Raw genomic sequence first — 21,544 nt, forward strand, 5'->3', positions numbered from 1 at the left:
ATGGTGTTTGCCAATTGCCACCACTATGCAATTATTTTGCCTTGTGTTGGGATGTATGGAACCTCCTGTTTGCGTAAGATTGAATATTTGATACATTGATTATTTCTCCTTATTTTTTATTATTATTAGAAATTGTCGTTTTGGTATTTAAGTAGTTTGCCAAGTACTTTCTCTTAGGGAAAAAAAGCCCTTTTAATAATAATTATTTATGTTGTTACTATAAGCATAATATTTTTATTTTTTATGTTAATTGAAGGCAGTTCTCTAAAACGAATTTTATTTTGTATTGCACAGTGAAAACCTTAAATGTCTATTATTGCATCATAGCTAAAAGAATACTTTTGTTATCTATAAAAAGTGCTTTTTAAATTTTGTTCAAAAGCACTCTCCAAAAAAACTCATAATATGATTTTATTTAAAATTAACAATAGATCCGATCAGATCATTTTTATGAATTATTTTTAATTTTAAATAATTGTTATGAATTATTATTAATTTTTAATAAAACTAATATGAATTTTGTGGTGCCAAATTATATTTGAACTCGTATTTATGAATTTTTTAATAATATTTATGTATAAATATGTTATATTTTATATTATTTTAATACAAATATACATTACGTTAATGTATAAATGTTATTAAAAATAAATATTTTAATAACATTTTTATTAAAAATAAAACTATTCATGTACTAAAACAAAATTATTTGGGTAGGGAAAAAAATTATTTTTTAGAAAGATAAAATCACAAAGAAACCATAAAATCAAAGATTAGAATGATACCAACCAATATTGGAGGATAATGGTTGGTATCAAGTGACACCAAAGAGTATATGTTTTTGTTGAGTGGAAGGTATGGGTGGGATCATCAGGTAATAATGGTTAAATAATTTTTTAAATATAATGTAAAATTATTCTATTATTTAATTTAAATTATAAATAACTTTAAGCCAAACTCATATTTTTTTCTTTGAATTTTTCATGAAAACTCTATCATTCTTCTAAACTTTAAATATGATCTATCCAATACTTAATCTTTATAATTTACAAATATTGACTACCTAATTTAGTTTAAAATAATACATAAGTTACATACGAGATTAGTTGGAAATAAGAGAAACATGAGAAGAACCGACTGAACTGATCCTTCTTTTCTTCTTCGGCCATCTTCTGTGCTCCTATCTCCTGTCTCTCATTGACCCGAATGGAAGAACAAAGTCTCCTATTGGCTGTCATTGTCTTAACTAATCATGACATTTCATCTTTGCTCTAATTAGCGATTCATGAGTTACGACTGACCCATCATTCCTCTTTTTTAATTGGAGACTCGCGACTGATCTACTCTTTTTCTTTTTCTTTGATCGACAACCTGCAACTGACTCATCTCTCTTTGTCCTCTTTGTTATGACCAGTAACTTGTGAGTTACTACCAACCCATCTTTGTCCTTCTTCTTTACTTCACTCAATTACTTGCGATTAAGCCACTCTTTTTTGTCCTCCTTGGTTCAACCGATGACCCACAAGTTATTGAGTTTATAATTTAATGGTTATTAGATATAGTGTTTTGCTATTTTGTTTTCACTTGCTTAATGACAAATCCATTACATTCTTAATGCTGACTAAATAATTAAATAGATAATAAATATAAATTATAAAAATTAAATATTAAAAAAGTCAGATTTAAATTCAGTGGAATAATAAGGCTTTTATGTAAATTGTGGGAGAAAAATATGTGGGTTTGCCTAAAGTTAAATCGATCAACCTAAGCCGTCGGATCAAAAATGCAATTCCCGCAAACCCGAGTTTGATGTTTAATGTTCAAGATTCGTTCGCACGGCTAGTAGCAGCGCCGGTCTTGAAAGCAAAGGTGTATGCATCCATGGCGAATCCATTCAAGATTCGTCCCCACCGTCGTCTCGCAGACGTCGACTGGTTTTCTCTCTGTGAACGTGCCAGCGATTAACCTCAACACTGAGAATCCGTCTCCTCAAAAACTATTAACTAATGGCTTCGCCCAAACCACTTTCTCACCATTTCTTTCTTTCTTATATGTATGCAGCTGAGCTGCTGGCACAGCTCATTTCGAACCTTCTCCGTTCTCTCTCTCTTCTCTTCTCTTCTTTTTCAAATTCCGAATCAGTCATGGCTACGTGGTGATGCCAGTATTTGCACCATTGATATTTCTATGCCAGCCCCCACGTCTTTTGGTTTCCAGGTTTTCACATTTCTTCGAGAAAGGCTTTTGTGGAGATTATCCAGCGTGCTATATAGTTTCCCCTGTTCCGTTGCAATGCCAGTAGTGCTTTCGGAGATCGTCTGATTGATCTGCTTCCTTCGGACACTATGGCACAATCCGACTTTCCCGCTGCCGCCGCTGCTTTTTGTTAGGTATGTTTCCCCCTCGAAATGTCGGTTCGATGCTATAATGCAGTCAATGTTACTCAATTCCATCTGATTCCACCCAATTCTGTAAATTTGGTTACCACTCTTTGTCCTATCATATCCATTTCAACTCTTAAGATTTCCAGATCCAGTGATGAAATAAACTATAAAAGTTCAACATAACTTTTAGCACGTTCTGCAATGGATTGAAGCCAAATTTTTTGTTTGAAGTCCTGTCCTAGTGTTATTATGCTCCTATTTCTGTGCTACAAGTTCCGCTAATTTTGGCTTATTTTGAGGAACTGTTTCGAGGGCATTTATTTCCGACTGAAGTTTTTTATATGCTAAAACTAGGCTTAACGCTAGCAAGTATAACGGAAGCTGGGAGAATTCACATTTCCTACTTCTTTCCAAGATGACATGCTCTTTCTACTGAGTTCATACTTCTGCCTGATTTGAATGAAATACACCTTCCAAATGTTAACATAGGAGCAGTCTGATGCCATTTTTTCTTTCATTTTAATTTAGGATCCAGGGATAGAATCTAATATTTTCATGCTTCACAGATGTTTCAAGGTCGGGACTAGATAAGTTTATGGTGGTTTAAGGTATGGTATCAAAATCTTGCAACCTAAGCAGGTCGAATCTGTCAACAACCTCGGATGTGCCAGATTCACATGGAAAACCTCCATTGCCCCCGACAGTAACATTTGCCCGTAGGACTCCATCAGGACGATATGTTAGCTATTCAAGGGATGACCTTGATAGTGAACTGGGGAGTAGTGATTTTATGAACTACACGGTACACATTCCTCCCTCACCCGACAACCAACCAATGGATTCAATCTCTCAGAAGGTTGAAGAGCAATATGTATCGAGTTCACTTTTCACAGGTGGATTTAAAAGTGCTACTCAAGCTCATCTCATGGACAAGGTGATTGAATCAGAAGTCAATCATCCCCAACTGGCTGGTGCAAAAGGATCTTCATGTGCAATTCCTGGATGCGATGCTAAGGTGATGACAGATGAGCGGACTGTGAATATTGTCCCCTGTGAGTGTGACTTCAAGATATGTAGAGATTGCTATTTGGATGCAGTTAAAACTGGAGATGGAATTTGCCCTGGTTGCAAGGAGCAATATAAGACCATGGATTTGGATGAATTGGTGGAAAACAGGCAGCCACTTCCCCTTCCACTGCCATCTGAGATGTCAAAAATGCAGAGGAGGTTGTCACTGATGAAATCAACAAAGTCAGTGCTAATGAGGAGCCAGACTGGAGATTTTGATCACAACCGGTGGCTGTTTGAAACAAGGGGCACTTATGGGTATGGTAATGCTATATGGCCAACGGGAGAAAGAACAGGGAATGGAAAAGATAATGAAATATTTGAGCCTTCTGAACTGATGAACAAACCGTGGAGGCCACTAACTCGCAAATTAAGGATACCAGCTGCCATTATCAGCCCATATCGGTATACATTTTTGCTTTCATGATCCTTCATCAGTATTCTTATCTGACATGTTATTTATTGTATCTGGATGAATAGTTTTTTCGTTCTTTGTTTTTCCTTTAACCGATATAGTCAAGTTTTTGAAATCTCCATCTTGCTAAGTTTTATTAGATTGATTGTATGACTAGCACAATAATTTGGATGGCATCAAGTTGGTTGATACGCTCAAAAAATTATGGTAACATAATGAGGATAGAGTTAATAGACAACTAATTAGATTAGCGGATCTTGAATGTTGTGATTAAATAAATGCCTTTTTCTAGTTTGATTCAGGTTAGTTTCTTTCAATCATGCCCTTTGATTGATTTTTAGGGATGATGAGGCAAAAATTATTGGTTCTGTGCTAAGTTCAATAATGGAAAGCCACTTCATGCGATGCATGAAGGGTCCCATCTTTAGACTTAAACCAGTTGAGTACCAATTAGATGGTGGGATACGTGTGCATATCCTTTTGGCTCCTGCTGAAATTAAGCAGATGAAATTCCTTGTCATAAATTACAGCCATTGAATAATGACTTGGGAGGAGAATTGCGTTTTCTATATATCATACGTTCATTTTCACTTCCATGACTGTGAGTGCTCTGCAACTCAAAAAATAGAAAAAGAAATGTCACTTGGTTGGGAACTTGGGATTATAAGTTTAAGCTGGTCTGTAATGTTTCTTGGTAATTGAATTGGATAAGTATTCCTTTTTATTTGCACATATGATGTAGTTTTTTATTTTGACGAAAGTGTTTGTATGTGTTTGAGAGAGAGAGAGAGAGAGGATTCGCATGTTTTAGATTCACTTGGATGTATTTTGGCTGTCTTGTATTTTTGCTAATTCCCAATTTGATTGATTTAGCATATATTGTTGGATGTTCTCTTCATATGATGCATGCTGATAACTACCGTTTTGTCCATGCTCTCAGGCTTCTGATTTTTATTCGACTGGTTGTTCTTGGATTGTTCTTGGCATGGAGGTTCAACCACCCAAACAACGATGCCATCTGGCTCTGGGGGATGTCTGTGGTTTGCGAAATATGGTTTGCCTTCTCTTGGATTCTTGACCAACTACCAAAGCTGTGCCCTGTTAATCGAGCTACAGATCTTAATGTCTTAAAAGATAAGTTTGAAACACCTAGCCCCAGTAACCCCACTGGAAAATCTGATCTCCCAAGTATAGATGTTTTTGTCTCTACAGCAGATCCAGAGAAAGAACCCCCTCTCGTCACAGCAAATACCATCCTGTCTATTCTAGCTGCTGATTATCCTGTTGAAAAGCTAGCTTGCTATGTTTCTGATGATGGAGGTGCACTTCTAACCTTTGAGGCCATGGCGGAAGCCGCACGCTTTGCAAATACATGGGTCCCATTTTGCCGTAAACATGGCATTGAACCCAGGAACCCGGAATCTTATTTCAATTTGAAGAGGGATCCTTATAAAAACAAGGTGAAGACAGACTTTGTCAAGGACCGTAGGCGGGTGAAACGAGAATATGATGAGTTTAAGGTCGGCATCAATGGCCTGCCAGACTCCATTTGCCGTCGTTCTGATGCCTATCATGCTCGGGAGGAAATAAAGGCCATGAAGCAGCAACGACAGAAGACAGATGATGAACCTGTAAAGGATGTCAAGATCCCAAAAGCTACATGGATGGCTGATGGAACTCATTGGCCTGGGACTTGGTTGAAGCCTGCTCCAGATCACTCAAAAGGTGATCACGCTGGGATAATACAGGTAGTCCTGAACCCGTAGACCTATTCTCAACAAACATTTACGTTTGTTAAACCTAAGAAAGCAGCAGAACCAAAAAAAAAAAAAAAACAAAAAAGAGAGCGAGCTTACAGTTGCATTGTAAATGGCGCAGGTGATGCTGAATCCTCCTAGCGATGAACCTCTGCTGGGAACAGCTGATGACTCCGGAATAATTGACCTGACTGATGTCGATATCCGTCTTCCAATGCTTGTTTATGTTTCTCGTGAGAAGCGTTCTGGATATGATCACAATAAGAAAGCAGGGGCCATGAATGCCCTGGTTCGAGCCTCTGCAATCATGTCTAATGGCCCCTTTATTCTTAATCTTGATTGTGACCACTACATCTACAATTCCCAGGCTTTAAGGGAAGGTATGTGTTTCATGATGGATAGAGGTGGAGATCGCATTTGCTATGTCCAGTTTCCACAGAGATTTGAGGGTATTGACCCTAATGATCGATATGCCAATCGTAACACTGTCTTCTTTGATGGCAACATGCGTGCCCTTGATGGACTTCAGGGTCCAGTTTATGTTGGAACCGGATGCCTCTTTCGAAGGATTGCTCTTTATGGGTTGGACCCACCTCGATCAAAAGAACATCACCCTGGCTGCTGCAGTTGCTGCTTACCTCGTCAGAGAAAGCATGCCACAGGTTCAAGAATCCCAGAAGAGAACCGGGCACTGAGAATGGGTGATTCAGATGATGAAGAGATGAACCTTTCCCTTGCTCCTAAGAAGTTTGGAAACTCTGCTTTCCTCATTGATTCAATCCCGGTGGCTGAGTTCCAAGGTCGCCCCCTTGCAGATCATCCATCTGTGAAGAATGGACGGCCTCCTGGTGCTCTCACCATTCCCCGGGAGCTTCTTGATGCGTCAATTGTTGCTGAGGCAATCAGTGTCATCTCATGCTGGTACGAGGATAAGACTGAATGGGGACATCGTGTTGGATGGATTTATGGGTCTGTAACTGAAGATGTTGTCACAGGGTACAGGATGCACAATAGGGGATGGAAATCAGTTTATTGTGTGACCAAAAGAGATGCCTTCCGTGGGACTGCTCCAATAAATCTGACAGATAGGCTCCATCAGGTGCTGCGCTGGGCTACGGGCTCAGTTGAGATATTCTTCTCCCGCAACAATGCACTTTTTGCTACCTCAAAAATGAAGTTTCTGCAGAGGATTGCATACCTCAATGTCGGGATCTACCCCTTCACCTCAATTTTCCTCGTTGTCTATTGCTTTATCCCCGCATTATCCCTCTTCTCAGGCCAGTTCATTGTCCAGAGCCTCAACGTGACCTTCCTTGTCTACCTGCTCATCATCACACTAACGCTCTGTCTGCTTGCTGTGCTCGAGGTCAAGTGGTCAGGCATTGAGCTAGAAGAGTGGTGGAGAAACGAACAATTTTGGTTGATTGGAGGAACTAGCGCTCACCTAGCTGCAGTGCTTCATGGGCTACTAAAAGTCGTTGCAGGGGTTGAAATCTCTTTCACTTTGACATCAAAATCAGCCGGTGACGATAAAGATGACGAATTCTCTGATCTCTACATTGTCAAATGGACGTCCCTTATGATCCCACCTCTTACAATCATGATGACTAACTTGATAGCTATAGCAGTTGGGGTCAGCCGGACTATTTATAGCATTATACCACAGTGGAGCCGGTTACTGGGTGGCGTTTTCTTTAGTTTTTGGGTGTTGGCACATCTCTACCCCTTTGCCAAAGGGCTTATGGGTAGAAGAGGGAGGACACCCACCATTGTTTTCGTTTGGGCGGGACTTCTGGCAATCACCATATCCCTCCTCTGGGTGGCGATCAATCCCCCAGCCGGTACCAACCAAATTGGAGGTTCCTTCCAGTTTACCTGATAAGTCATTTTTCTTCAACATTCCTTCATTCAATTATTTTATCAACAAATTGACTTTGCCGGTGAAGGCAGTTGAGATGTTTCATATTCTTTATACTCATCTTCAATTTGAGTGAGATGGACTAGGCTAGGGATTGATATCACAGTTTTATTTTTATGTTACATGGATTGTGTATTTGGACATCAGTATTTCTGGAAAATTAAGATTACAAGGGTGTTGGTGGGACGTGGCTGATTACTTCCTAGTCTACTTGTATATTTTATTCCTAAATTTGAGTTGAATACCCACCAGGCCATCCACACGCACTAGGTAAAATCCCCGCTATAGAACTCCTAGATAGTATCACAGCCTCATAGTCTGTATGGTTAGAGAACCCATAGTTCTATGGTGGCTCGAACTCGAGACCTTTCTCGAAACTCATCAACACTCTTATATCACTTGATCTACCACCTGGGTGGTCAGGGTATGTCATTTTTTTGAGGCATATAATCCTACCTTAGCTTTGAACTCCTCTATCTCGTCATGCAGGAGTTGTGACTTATGTTTGTTGAAGCATCAGATAAGCATGCTCAACCTAACTTCACCTCAAAAGCTCCAAACAGTTACCAGTCTTTCTTCATAAGACCATATAGCACAGTGAGGGAAATTCAACAAGCTAAGCTCCAGCGCAGCCCCCATGGCTACTTGCATCATCAGCTTGTCATCTCTACTTGCCATGGCAGTAGTACTCATCTCATCGCTGGCAGCCAGCGAAGACGACATCGTTTCTTCGAGAAACCAAGATCTCGCTGTCGCCACCGAGGAGATGCAGACAGCCAACTACTTCACCTTCGTCATGCTGATCAACATGGAACCGGCAAGCCTAATTCAAGGCAACGTCACCTTCTTGATGCCTAACGACCGGACGCTGGCAAAAACCCTGATGCCGGAGAATGCTGTTGTCGATTTCCTACTGCGACACACCATCCCGTCGCCTTTGCTCATTGACCACCTCTTGCATCTCCCAACAAACTCCATCATCCCCACAGCAGAGCCCGGGTTCGCGCTCAAGGTTTCCAACCATGGCAGGAAGAGCTTCTACCTCAACAACGTCCGAATCACCAGCCCTAATATCTGCACCGCGGGCTCTTCCATCCGGTGCCACGGCATAGATGGGGTGGTGCAGCATGCCACCGTGACAGTCACACCCCCACATGACAACTCTACTAGCCACACTATCAGGTCCAGTCCCCCTCCTGCACCGCCCTCGCCGCGGTGGCCACCACCACAGCCCGGCGGCGTTAATCTGGCTCCTTCAGGGGCTCCGCCGCCGGCTGGTCACAATGCCAGCCCCCAGAAATCAGGCTCTTCTAAGCTACTGCCTCTTGGTGGAAAATCTTTGGAATTTATACAAGATGGCTTGTCCAATGTACTCAACCATGGAATTACTATGCACAGGGCATCGGAACTGTACCATGGCCAAGTCATGATATGGCTTATATCTATATTTCTCTAAAGGTTTAATTTCGTATCATTTATGTGTGTGTGTGTGTGTGCACCTACAATTGATAGCTCTTAAATATACTTATTTGACACTCTTTATCTCTAGTGAGTTGAATTATTTATAGGCCAAATTAATTTCATTTTTTGGGTGTAATTTAGGCAACATTAATTGGATTTTGGTTGGGCTTTAATTTGTCTTCACAATGGCGTTTGGTAACATTAATTTCAGCAAGGTTAGGGATTTTGTGTGCGCACCTACAATTTAGAGCTTTTAATGCGTGAGTTGCATTTAATACGTTTTATTTTGAGTATTTGAATATTTTTATTGGATCTTGCTATTTGGATAAAATCTATCCAGATAGAATTGTCATTTTTTATCATTTTAATTATTGATGTTAGGATAATTATGTTATTTAACATTTTATTTACCAACAATACCCTCTCTATTCACAATTCAAAATTCAATTCTCTCTCTTCCTTGTTAAATTTAAATTTTAGTCTCTCACCTCATTTAATGAATTTTTAGAATTCCAAGAGTCACAATGGCTTTAAATACGGATTATTCTACTTTGCTCAAATTAATTGACGCACGAAATCACTAAAGACATCAAATAAGCCCCAATTTTTGACGGATTGCATAAATTGGCGGACTGCATCTAAATGCAATTCGCCAAATGCAGTGCTGGCGAACTGCATCTAAGATGCAGCCCACTGGGCTGGTAGACTGCATCTAAGATACAGCCCGCCAGTCGCCTGTAGTGCCGGCGGGCGCGGACTGCATCTAAGATGCAGTCCGCCAATAGCGAACTTCATGAATGAAATAAAATAAAAGTTTGTAATACAAAAAGAATAAAAATTTGTAATATAATATAGATGAAGTACGCTCGTTCAATTCGAGGTAATGCGACAATTTTAAGATGAGAATATTTTTATCATTTGATATCTTTAGTCATCCGTGCGTCGATCAATTCGGACAAAATAAAATAATCCATGAACGGAATAAAATAGAAAGAGAATGCAAAGAGAATACATTGATTACAACCAATGATGTACTGCCATCTAAGTGTCATGATTGTCATTATTCATTTTCATAACTAATTTTGTTTGCTTTGAAAATTTGCAGCTTTAATGTGTTGGACAGTAATTTTAGGCGAGAGTTTTAGGTGGGGAAGCATATGAGTGAAGAGTTAGAATTTTTATAAGGTTAAAATTGTCTTTCTGTTTTGTTTAATATAATTAAAATATTATAAAATAATATAAAATAAGTATTAAATACCTTTCTATTTGGATAGATTCTATCCAAATAGATTTATCGATTTTTATTAATTGATAAAATATTTTAGAATATAATGCATTTATTACTAACTAATATAAATATTTAGTGCTAAAAATAAATTACGTTAAATACAATGTATATCCCTATTCTGATTTGGTCCGATATGTAATAAACTTATAATTATGGAATTGACTCGATCATTATATTATAAATTATATGTTTATAACCCTAATCCATTCTCATTTTGGACAGAGTAGATTTATTAATTCTTTGATTCCAATTCATAAGAGGGGTCTTGAACTAAGAAATAAATCTTAGAAGCTAAAAAAAGGTATCCTAGCGTGCACATATACAATTTAGAGCATTTAACGTGTGAGTTGCATTTAATGCATTTTATTTTCAATATTTGAATATTTTTATTCATTAATAAAATATTTTAAAATATTTTAAAATATAATGCAATTATTACTAACTAATATAAATATTTAGAGCTAAAAATAAAGTACGTTAAATACAATATATATCCCTATTTTATTTTGGTTTGGTATGGAATGAATTTATAATCATGGATATTATAAATTATAAGTTCATAACCCTAATTCATTCTTATTTTGGATGGAATAGATCTACCAATTCTTTGATTCCAATTAATAAAAGAGATCTTGAACTAAAAGTGTGTTTGATTGCACACATTTATCATAGAAAATGTATAATTAAGCAATCAAACACTTTTAACTTTTCTATAGAAAATATATATATGTATAAATATTTAAAAGTTCTTTCCATGGAATTATTATCTGGGTAGTTTTTGTTAAATATATATAGTGTTCCATGGATAGTTTTTGTTTTCTAGGCAATTATTACCTAGAATTTAATTCTAGGTAATGCAATCAAACACATTCTAAGAAATATACCTTAGAAGCTAAAAAATGGTATCTGGTGTATGCACCTACAATTTAGAGCTTTTAAAGGGTGAGTTGCATTTAATGCATTTTGTTTTTAGTATTTGAACATTTTTATTAATTGATAAAATATTTTAAAATATAATGCATTTATTACTAACTAATATAAATACTTAGTATTAAAAATAAAGTACGTTAAATACAATTTATATTTCTATTCTGGTCTGGTTCGATATGGAATGAACTTATAATCATGGAATTGACTTGATCATCAAATCATAAATTACAAGTTTATAATCCTAACTCATTTCTATATTGGAGAGAATGGATTTACTAATTCTTTGATTCTAGTTAGTAAGAGGGATCTTGAACTAAGAAATTGACCCTATAAGCTAAAAGAAGGTAACCTCAGCTATTGCAATAATTGGGTTCATTGATATTTTTGATACAGTAGATGCTATAATTTATTTTCAGATAATATGTATTTATTTAGGGGTGTCAAAAAATATCAAAAAATTGATGAACCGAACCGAACCGTGCCTTTTGAATTGGTTTTATAGTTCAATGGTTAGGTTTTGGTTCTAAAAAATTAAGAACTGATATATTTGGTTTGGTTACTAGTTTTTTTTTTCAAACTATGATTCGAACCGAACCGAAACTGATATTATATTTATATATATTATAATTTTTTTGGTATATATATATACACATATGCATAAATAATATTACTTCCTAGGAAACTAGCAAAATTCATGAACTCTTTTATTTCTAGACTTTTTTGCTCTATTATTATACTAAATGATCGATGTAATCTTATTTGATGAGATAGTCTATGAATTATTTTGTTCTACTTTTACTTCGAGACTTGAAGTATTAATGAAATTATAAGTTTATTTTAGTTAACAAATTTGTATGTAATTTTATATTTTGCGAAAATGTTTAGAAGCCAAATGTTAATTGGATAGAATCAAAATCGAATTGAAACCGGTCTGGTGTGACAGATTGGTCACGATTTGGTTTTATATATGTAATAGTTCGGTTACGGTTCTTATTTTTTCAGAACCATTAAAAATGATTCGGTTACTGAATTCTTATAAAATCGAACCAATTCGAACCATTAATACCCCTATATTTATTGTATATTAACATTCAAGTAATTTGATTGTACGAGGATAAATGAATCATATTTGTTTTTAATATTTAACCAAAAAAAGTTTCATTTTCATTTTCATTACTTTTACAATAAACATAAAATATGACATTTGATTTTTTAATTTTATTTTCAAATATAATAATAAAAAGGCACTTTTTTTTTTCTTCTTTCCCACTAATATCCTAATGTGGTTGGAATATCACACAAGTAACCATTGATGACCTTCAAAAATTGTATCTTATCGATAGCTCTCATAACTAATAAGAGTTACTAATCGTATATATTCATTGAGCAACAAAAATGACAAATCCTGTCAAATAACCCTTATTAATTTTGTGCATCATTAGTATTTTAACCAACATAAAAAAGAAATTAATTAATTATTATTTTTTTACAATATCAATGACAACATATAATTATTATTTTTAATTTTAAATATACATTAAATAAATTTATCAAATACATGTAATAATTCACGAATCACATAAATTAAGTCAACACATAAAAATTACTTTGATCACAAAGAAGTAGTTAGGCATCATGCCAAACCCTAGGGCCTTATCTCATTGAAAAAGGGCAAGGGATCAAAGGAAAATAATATTTACTTCTCTCACCCTTAAGCCCACACCTACCTCCAATCCTCCATTGCACACAAATCTATACTTTTTCGTCCTTTTAAATGAAATATTCATACTTTAATCTGACTAATTTTGTTAAATTTTCATAACCCTACTCCCTAAACTTCTTTCTTACACGTAAACCCCAAGCCTTTCTTTGTCCTTTGGTCCACACATACTTGTGCATATCTGCATGCCATCTCTGTCACATAATAATTAAGATATTAATGATAACATATTTCATTTTTTTCAAAAGGGCACTAAAAAAAAAGTCTAAACAGTACTTTACGTACCTAATATGTGTAGATGAATTGGGGAGTCGGGTCATTCACACAAGGGCTAACCGGTGTGACTATTGGTGTTATTTGGTCAAATTTATATTTTTAGAATTTTTTGATAATTATTTAAATTTTTTGTTATTTTAATTATATCAATGAACTTGATTTTTGAATTAATTTAATTCTTTATATTTTGATATTTTTTTGTTTAATAAAATTATTATTTTTTATTATTTTGATTATATTCATAAATTTTTATTTTAAAATTAATTTTATACTATGAGTGTTATTTTGAGGTCGACTTTTGTGCTGAGGCGGGGTGGGTAGGTGGGAGCGTAAGGGTTGATGGGGCGTGCTTGGGCTTGGCTCCTCAACCTACCGGGCTAAGCTGCCACCATTTCCCTCACCCTCACCTCACGTTGCCACCTACCCTCTCTCTCTCTCTTTGTATTTATTTCTCTTCCCCTTCTCTCTCGCCTTCTCGCTCTCTCCATTCCTTTCTACATTCATCACCACCATACAAACATCCATCGATTGATCGCAGATACACAGGCAGATTGACAAGACAGATACATAGATAGATACATAGATAGAAAGAAAGACAGAGGAAAGCAACAATGCTATCGGTTGCTAATTCCGTCGAAAACCAGAAGCCGGCCGAGCTGTCCCATGAAGTAGTGCTCCCTCCTCCTCCTTCCCCTCCCCATCCCCAAAACCCATCATCGTCCTCCTCTTCGTCCCCCTCTTCGTCTTCGTCTTCCAGTACTACTCATATTTTCAAATCAAAACTTCCCGATATACCCATTCCCACCCACTTATCGCTTCATGACTACTGCTTTGAGAAACTGTCTGAATTCTCCGACAGGACCTGCCTCATCGTCGGCTCCACTGGAAAGACCTACACTTTCGCCGAGACCCACCTGATCTCGCGGCGAGTGGCGGCTGGGCTCTCCAGCCTCGGCGTCAAGAAGGGGGACGTCGTCATGCTCCTCCTCCAAAACTGCGCCGAGTTCGCCTTCTCCTTCACGGCCGCCTCCATGCTCGGCGCCGTCACCACCACCGCCAACCCGTTCTACACCGCCGCCGAAGTCTTCAAGCAGTTCAACGCCTGCAAGGCGAAGCTCATCATCACCCAGTCCCAGTACGTCGAGAAGCTCCGCGACGCCGCCGAGAACCACCCGAAACTCGGCGAAGACTTCACAGTCGTGACCACCGACGACCCGCCGGAAAACTGCCTCCATTTCTCCGTCCTTTCCGGAGCGAACGAAACCGATCTCCCGGACGTTGCGATCGACCCAGATGACGCCGTCGCGCTGCCGTTCTCGTCCGGCACGACGGGCCTCCCGAAAGGGGTGGTCTTGACGCACAACAGCTTGATCACCAGCGTGGCTCAGCAAGTCGACGGCGAGAACCCGAATTTGCATTTGAAGGAAGACGACGTCGTCTTGTGCGTGCTCCCGTTGTTTCACATATACTCGCTGAACTCGGTGCTGCTGTGCTCCATGAGGGCCGGCGCCGCCGTGCTGCTGATGCACAAGTTCGAGATCGGGGCTCTGTTGGAGCTCATTCAGAGGCACCGGGTGACGGTGGCTGCGGTGGTTCCGCCGCTGGTTCTGGCTCTGGCGAAGAATCCGATGGTGGCCGGGTTCGATCTGAGCTCGCTTCGGCTGGTGTTGTCCGGCGCGGCTCCCCTGGGGAAGGAGCTCGAGCAGGCTCTCCGGGACCGAGTTCCCCAAGCCATCTTCGGCCAGGTTTGCTCCATTCCATTAATTTCCACCCATAATTGGTTACATTAATTCGTTTGGTTTACAATAAATTAGCTGCTAAAACAGTTACCCAAATAACTAATTTTTAATAGCTACATCTTTTTTTTTTTTTATATTATTTTTGGGTAACACGAGGTATCTGAATCAATGATATTCACATATCAAATATTAGTAAAAGAAAGATGTATTTGACTAATATCACTACTTGTCACAATCTGAATCTAAACCGATAGTGATATCAATTAATGACACTCATATATTAAATGTAAGTAAAGTGATATATTTGAGTGAATATCATCACTAATCTAAATATAAACGTAAACGGATAATGATATCAATTGATGATACTCATATATTAAATATAAGTAAAATAATATATTTGAGTGAATGCCATGACTTGTTTAGAATCAAATCTGATCGACTCTTAAAAAAAAATAATATCAATTAATCCTAAATGTAAGTAAAATGACATATTTGACTCCACCCAACTCATAATAAATTTATTTACTAATTTATAGGGTTGAGAAATGTGGACCATGAATTTATATGGATTCAAAAAGAATGCAATAAATGCATATATAGCAAAGCGACCCATTTGTTACATATATAGCACTATAGATTAGTTGGGAAACGTTTGCAACCCACATTGTGCCACGCTGCCGCCTGCCGCTGCCTCCTTAACTCTCCAATGCTTGCTTTGCCTCCACCAACTAAATTTTATGGGTTTTATTCATATAAAATAAAGACTTGATACGTTATTATTGTCACCGTCGTAGGGGTACGGGATGACGGAGGCAGGGCCCGTGCTATCGATGTGTTTGGGGTTCGCAAAACAGCCTTTTCAGACGAAGTCCGGGTCATGCGGCACGGTGGTGAGGAACGCCGAGCTCAAGGTGGTGGATCCCGACACTGGCTGCTCCCTCGGCCACAACCAGCCCGGCGAGATCTGCATCCGCGGCCACCAAATTATGAAGGGTTACTTGAACGACGCCGAGGCCACGGCCAGGACCGTCGACGCCGATGGCTGGCTCCACACCGGAGACATCGGCTACGTGGACGACGACAACGAGGTGTTCATAGTTGACAGAGTCAAGGAGCTCATCAAATTCAAAGGCTTCCAGGTCCCCATATGAATGACAATAATTATTCCTTCTCCAGTTTATTGTCGTCACGCTAAGACTTGATATGTTGTTATTGTCGTTGTTTAGGTGCCACCGGCTGAGCTCGAGGCCCTCCTCGTCAGCCACCCGTCCATCGCTGATGCGGCCGTCGTCCCGTAAGTATAATTAATCTCATATATATGTGTATATCTACTACAATTATGTATAAAGAAACTAATAATATGGGATTGACAGGCAAAAGGATGAGGCTGCAGGGGAAGTTCCAGTTGCATTCGTGGTAAGATCTGAAGAAGGGCTTACAGAAGAGGCAGTGAAAGAGTTCATAGCAAAGCAGGTGGTGTTCTACAAGAAGCTGCACAAAGTGTACTTTGTGAATGCCATTCCCAAGTCTCCTTCTGGAAAGATCCTCAGAAAGGATCTGAGAGCCAAACTCTCAGCCCCCATTAACTAGCAACCTATTACTGTAAGATTATTTCTTCATTTTCAGTGATTTCATATGTATTTATATCATTGTTTCATGTTCCCCCCTCCCTCTTTTGGAGGGTTTGAGTTGAATGTGTTTTGACGACGACGATAATAATGATGAATTGCGTATGGAATGAATGTTTTGGAACAATAGAAAATTGTGCATCCATGACCAATTTATCAAATTTTTAATTATTGGGTTCGATCGGTATATAAATTTTAGTATTTATGATTTTTCTTTTTATAAAATTTTTATTATAATTCATGTGTCCGTGTTAAATATTAAGAAGCTTCAAGTGCCGCCCTCGGGCATAGCTCTAATAATAAAGGATATATCGTAATATGCTGATGTTATTTCAGTGAATTATGAGTTTGAACCATACATTTTTCGACACATTTCCTGATTTATCTTTCCCTACATAATTAAGAGTATGAGCACAGAAAGACCGCTCAAGGACGATCATATTAAAAAATTTCAAGTGTTAGATTAATCAATTTAGAAATAGGGGTCTTAACGGTTCGGATTGGTTCGGTTCTATAAAAATCCAGTAACCGAATCATTTTTAACGGTTTCGAAAAAATAAGAATCATAACCGAATCATTATATATATAAAACCAAATCATGACTAATCCATCACATCGGATCGGTTTCGGTTCAATATCGATTCTATCCAATTAACATTTAGTTTCTAAATATTTTCGTAAAATATGAGATTACAAATAAATTTGTTAATTAAAATAAACCCATAATTTCATTAATGTTTCAAGTTTTGAAGTAAAAGTAAAAGAAAATAATTCATAAACTATCTCATCAAATGAGATTACATCTACTATTTAGTATAGCAATAGCGCAAAAAAATTTAGAAATAAAAGAGTTCATGAGTTTTGCTAGTTTCCTAAGAAGTGATACTATTTATGCGTATGTGTATATATATATATCCTAAAAATTATAATATATATATAAGTATAATATCAGTTCCGGTTAGATTCAAATCACAGTTTGAAAAAAAAAAATCAGTAACCAAATCAAATATATCGATTTTTAATTTTTTAGAACTAGAACCTAACCATTGAACCATGTAACCAAACCAAAAAGTATAGTTCGGTTCGGTATGCTTCACCGATTTTTGCATATTTTTTAACACCCCTACTTAGAATGATAATTATAGTCTTTTTAATTTAAAAAAAATAAATTTTACGGTGGGATGATTTTATTGAATAAATAAATATATAATAATTAAAGTATTATTTTATAAAAAATAAAAAAATAAAATGAGTAAAAATAGATGTTTTTATATTAAAAAAAGAAAATACTTGATTTTGTGGGGCCATGGTCGAATATTCCAATTGTACACAACATTTTCATTAACAATAAAATATTATGCCCCAATGTAAAAAAGAAAATATATAGATATATAAATATATATAAGAGGTAATAATAATCGATATTTTATTTTTAGATAATGTGTAATTATTATACCTTATTTTTAATTTTAAAATAATTTTATTAGTTGATAAAATATTTTTAAATATGATATATTTATCATCGAGTAATAAAATACACTTTTTAGTAAATATAATAAATATATTTTGCCTAAAAATAAAATTATGATGATGGTATTTGGGACCAACCACCACGTGCCACCTCTGCGACTGGACCTCGGGAATGGTACCTCGGACTTGGTGATGTCGGATCTCGGGTGTAGAACCTGCAAGACAATGGAGGGTCGGGGTTAGGATCCCCCGGGGTGGACTCCGACGCTCAAATCAGTAGAGTAAATGCAAGTAGAAGTAAATGAGAGAGCTGTAGAGTTTGGGTATACCTGGCGAGAGTCCTTGTCTTTTATAGGTAAACCCGTTTTGGGATATCCGAGATAAGCGGGCACAACTCCCGAGGGTCCCGGTCAAGTTGGAACGGGTCTTGCGGTTCAGCTCGGATTTCTCGAGCTCCGCTCTGGAGTGTTGACTGGCCACGTGTCGGTCTCTCAGGTGATCCACGTGGCAGGTGAGACTATTAGCGCGTAAGGGTATTCTAGTAATTTCAGTTGGTGCCACATCACTTGCCCCCCACTCCTTGAGCCGAGCTGAAAATCATGCTGGGTCGAGGAGTAGGTCACTTGACTGTTGATTTTTCTCAAGACGCACAAGAGTGTTTTTAAACTTGAGATTAGTGCTTAAAAACCTCATTTACTACCTTGAAATTATAGGGGGTCTTTGGTTGGAGGGAAAAATTCGTTGGAGGGAAACATTGTCCTTTTGAAATTTTTTTTTTTCCCCCCAGGTCCCCACTATATAAGCCCTAAGGCCCCACCCCACAATTATTATTTCAAGACAAGCATTCAACTTCTTGAGGTTAGTCTTTCCCATCCTCATTTGCTTTTATTTTTCCTCACTTGTTATTTGTTTATTTTTTTTGCATTATGCTCCCTCTTTGTTTTTATTTATTTATTTATTTTTTTTTAAAAAAAATTAAACTTTCCCTTGGCCAGGCACCTCTGCCTGGCCGAGGTCGACTTGGCCAGGCCGCCTTGGCCATGGCCGAGGTCGGCCTGGCTTGGCCCGACCTCGGCAGCGGCCGAGGTCGGCCATGCTCGGCCTCGCCAGATCTCGGCGAGGCCGAGCTCCTCGGCCACGGCCGGGGGGCTCGGCCATGGCCGACCCCCCCTCCAGCTTCTTCTTTCTGCATTTTATTTATTTATTTATTTATTTTTTAACATCTAATTTATATATACATACATACATACATATATGGGCGTCTATGGGTCGGCCATGGTCGACCCTTGGGACTTTTGCCCTTTTTTTATATATATATATATTTATAAATGGGCTCCATGGGTCAGCCATGGCTGACCCTTGGCCTTTTGCCCTTTTATTTATTTTTAATTATTTTTTTTAAATATACATATATGATATATATATATATATGGGTGAGTATTGGGTCGACCATGGTTGACCCTCGGGCTTTCCTGACTCCCCATTATTATTATTATTATTATTATTATTATTATTATTATTTTATTAATAATAACAAAATAGGCTTTAAAATAAGGCTTAATTTGACTGACCCGTTTCTTTGGCCTTTCTTTGTCGCAGGTGTGACTCGAGATTTCCCAAGTTAAACCGCGCCTATTGAGCATCTTTTAGCTTGTGCTCGGTTGTGATTTTCCTTCCCTGACCTTCTACATTTCTTTAATTTGAGAACGGTCCAGGGCTCTTGATCCTTGGATTGTCGCCACTCCCACGCGAAGGAGTGTGTTGAGTTTCTTCCGGCCACTAGTCCACCTTCGTCTTGGGGACAGCCTAGGGCTCTTGACCCTTGGATTGTCGCCACTCTCACGCGAATGAGGGTGTTGAGTTTCTTCCGGCCATTAGTCCACATTCGTCTTGGGGACAGCCTAGGGCTCTTGACCCTTGAATATTAGCCACTCTCTCGCGGAGAAGGGTGTTAGGCTAGAATTTTTCCTTGGCCCTTAGTCCATCTTTGGGGACGACCTAGGGCTCGTGACCCTTGGATTTTAGCCACTCCCTCACGGAGGAGGGTGTTAGGCTAGAGTTCTTCCGTGGCCATTAGTCCACATTTGGGAATGGCCTAGGGCTCGTGACCCTTGGATTTTAACCACTCCCTCACGGAGGAGAGTGTTAGGCTAGAGTTCTTCCGTGGCCATTAGTCCGCGTTTGGGGACGGCCTAGGGCTCGTGACCCTTGGATTTTAGCCATTCCCTCACGGAGGAGGGTGTTAGGCTAGAGTTCTTCCGTGACCATTAGTCCACCTTTGGGGACGGCCTAGGGCTCGTGACCCTTGGATTTTAGCCATTCCCTCATGGAGGAGGGTGTTAGACTAGAGTTTTTTCGTGGCCATTAGTCCACCTTTGGGGACAGCTTAGGGCTCGTGACCCTTGAATTTTTCTTTGGCGAAGTATTGGCCTTTGTGAGATTGCTGTTAGATGGAGAGAATCCGAAGTCTTGCCATTAGTCGTAAAAAAGAGTACAAAGAGGTTCGAGGAATTCCCTTCCTTATTGAAAAAACTTCCTTAAGTTTTGGACATTCCAGGTATGCTTCAAGGACTTGCCTTCCATGTCATCTAGTCGATATGCCTCTCAGACTTAAGGATTCTACCACCCGGTACAATTCATCCCAATTCGGAGTTAGTTTATTCGCGTCTCGAGGATGACTCAAGTCGAACCGTCACAATATAAGATCTCAAGGCATGAAACTCCTAGCGTGGACTCATCGGTTATAGTACCTAGCAATGCGCTGATTACACGCAGCTTTCTAAATTTGCAACAGGTTCCGGAGCTCATCCATCCCCAGCGGGCTGTTTTCCTTCTCTCCGGGACTGTGTCCAACTTCGCTCTCGGAAGCGATCCCATGTAGGAGACCTTCTCCTATTATCCGACTTGGACTCAACTCTACCCGAACTCATGCCTTCTTGGCCAACGAAATCTCGGAGGTAACCCCGGTTGATAAGCTCTTGAATCTCTTCTTTTAACTGGATGTAGTCCTCTGTAACATGACCATGGTCGTGGTGGAATCGGCAATACTTCCTTTTGCTTCGAGTGTTGGGTGGAGACCTCAGCGGTGGAGGACGCCGCAAATAATCCTTATCCTCCAATGCCAGTAGAATCTCGGCTCGACTGGCGTTGAGAGGAGTATAACTCATCGGGCTTTCACGTGCACCCTGACTGCACTCTCACCCTGCAATTAAAACACAATAAAAACAAATAATAATAAAACTTTTATATATTTTTTATTTTAGTGAGAGGTTTATACTCGCCAGTGTACGACTGCAGTTGTAGTCCAAATTTAAATTTGTATTTTCTGGATGAATCTAGGTCGTCCACTGAGAGATTTATTTATGGCAAAAGAAAAAGAATGTCACACACACGCACACGCATTTAGACAAATTGACAACAAGATTTTTTATGGTTTTGTTTTTAGACAACAGATACTAGAAAATAAAGTAAGGAAAAAATTGAAATA

The 21,544-nt window shown here is 38.5% G+C and overlaps 3 protein-coding genes across 3 annotated transcripts; all 3 read left to right on the forward strand.

Annotated features, from left to right (window-relative positions):
* The first annotated feature begins 2,966 nt into the window (after positions 1-2,966).
* LOC127797628 (cellulose synthase-like protein D3) lies at positions 2,967-7,507 on the forward strand. Its single transcript, XM_052330698.1, has 3 exons — positions 2,967-3,857; positions 4,808-5,615; positions 5,746-7,507. The coding sequence occupies exons 1-3, from the start codon at positions 2,995-2,997 to the stop codon at positions 7,501-7,503; spliced, it is 3,429 nt and encodes a 1,142-aa protein (XP_052186658.1). The 5' UTR covers positions 2,967-2,994; the 3' UTR covers positions 7,504-7,507.
* Positions 7,508-8,178: 671 nt separating this feature from the next.
* On the forward strand, positions 8,179-9,181 carry LOC127797636 (FAS1 domain-containing protein SELMODRAFT_448915-like). Its single transcript, XM_052330713.1, has one exon. It carries the CDS (start codon positions 8,180-8,182, stop codon positions 8,996-8,998), a length of 819 nt encoding a protein of 272 aa, XP_052186673.1. The 5' UTR covers position 8,179; the 3' UTR covers positions 8,999-9,181.
* Positions 9,182-13,607: 4,426 nt separating this feature from the next.
* Positions 13,608-16,748, forward strand: LOC127797632 (4-coumarate--CoA ligase 2-like). Its single transcript, XM_052330704.1, has 4 exons — positions 13,608-14,962; positions 15,754-16,098; positions 16,186-16,253; positions 16,333-16,748. Exons 1-4 carry the CDS (start codon positions 13,829-13,831, stop codon positions 16,547-16,549), a joined length of 1,764 nt encoding a protein of 587 aa, XP_052186664.1. The 5' UTR covers positions 13,608-13,828; the 3' UTR covers positions 16,550-16,748.
* Positions 16,749-21,544: the final 4,796 nt, after the last annotated feature.

Source organism: Diospyros lotus, chromosome 3 (assembly GCF_014633365.1).
Source record: "Diospyros lotus cultivar Yz01 chromosome 3, ASM1463336v1, whole genome shotgun sequence".
NCBI classification, from domain to species: Eukaryota; Viridiplantae; Streptophyta; class Magnoliopsida; order Ericales; family Ebenaceae; genus Diospyros; species Diospyros lotus.

Excerpts from the sequence above, each read along its gene's own strand:
- LOC127797636 (XM_052330713.1), top strand. The coding sequence starts at position 8,180 with ATGGCTACTTGCATCATCAGCTTGTCATCTCTACTTGCCATGGCAGTA.
- LOC127797628 (XM_052330698.1), top strand. The coding sequence starts at position 2,995 with ATGGTATCAAAATCTTGCAACCTAAGCAGGTCGAATCTGTCAACAACC. Across the intron at positions 3,858-4,807 it reads GCCATTATCAGCCCATATCG|GCTTCTGATTTTTATTCGAC; the intron begins GTATACATTTTT and ends CCATGCTCTCAG. Across the intron at positions 5,616-5,745 it reads ATCACGCTGGGATAATACAG|GTGATGCTGAATCCTCCTAG; the intron begins GTAGTCCTGAAC and ends TAAATGGCGCAG.
- LOC127797632 (XM_052330704.1), top strand. The coding sequence starts at position 13,829 with ATGCTATCGGTTGCTAATTCCGTCGAAAACCAGAAGCCGGCCGAGCTG. Across the intron at positions 14,963-15,753 it reads CCCAAGCCATCTTCGGCCAG|GGGTACGGGATGACGGAGGC; the intron begins GTTTGCTCCATT and ends TCACCGTCGTAG. Across the intron at positions 16,099-16,185 it reads TCAAATTCAAAGGCTTCCAG|GTGCCACCGGCTGAGCTCGA; the intron begins GTCCCCATATGA and ends GTCGTTGTTTAG.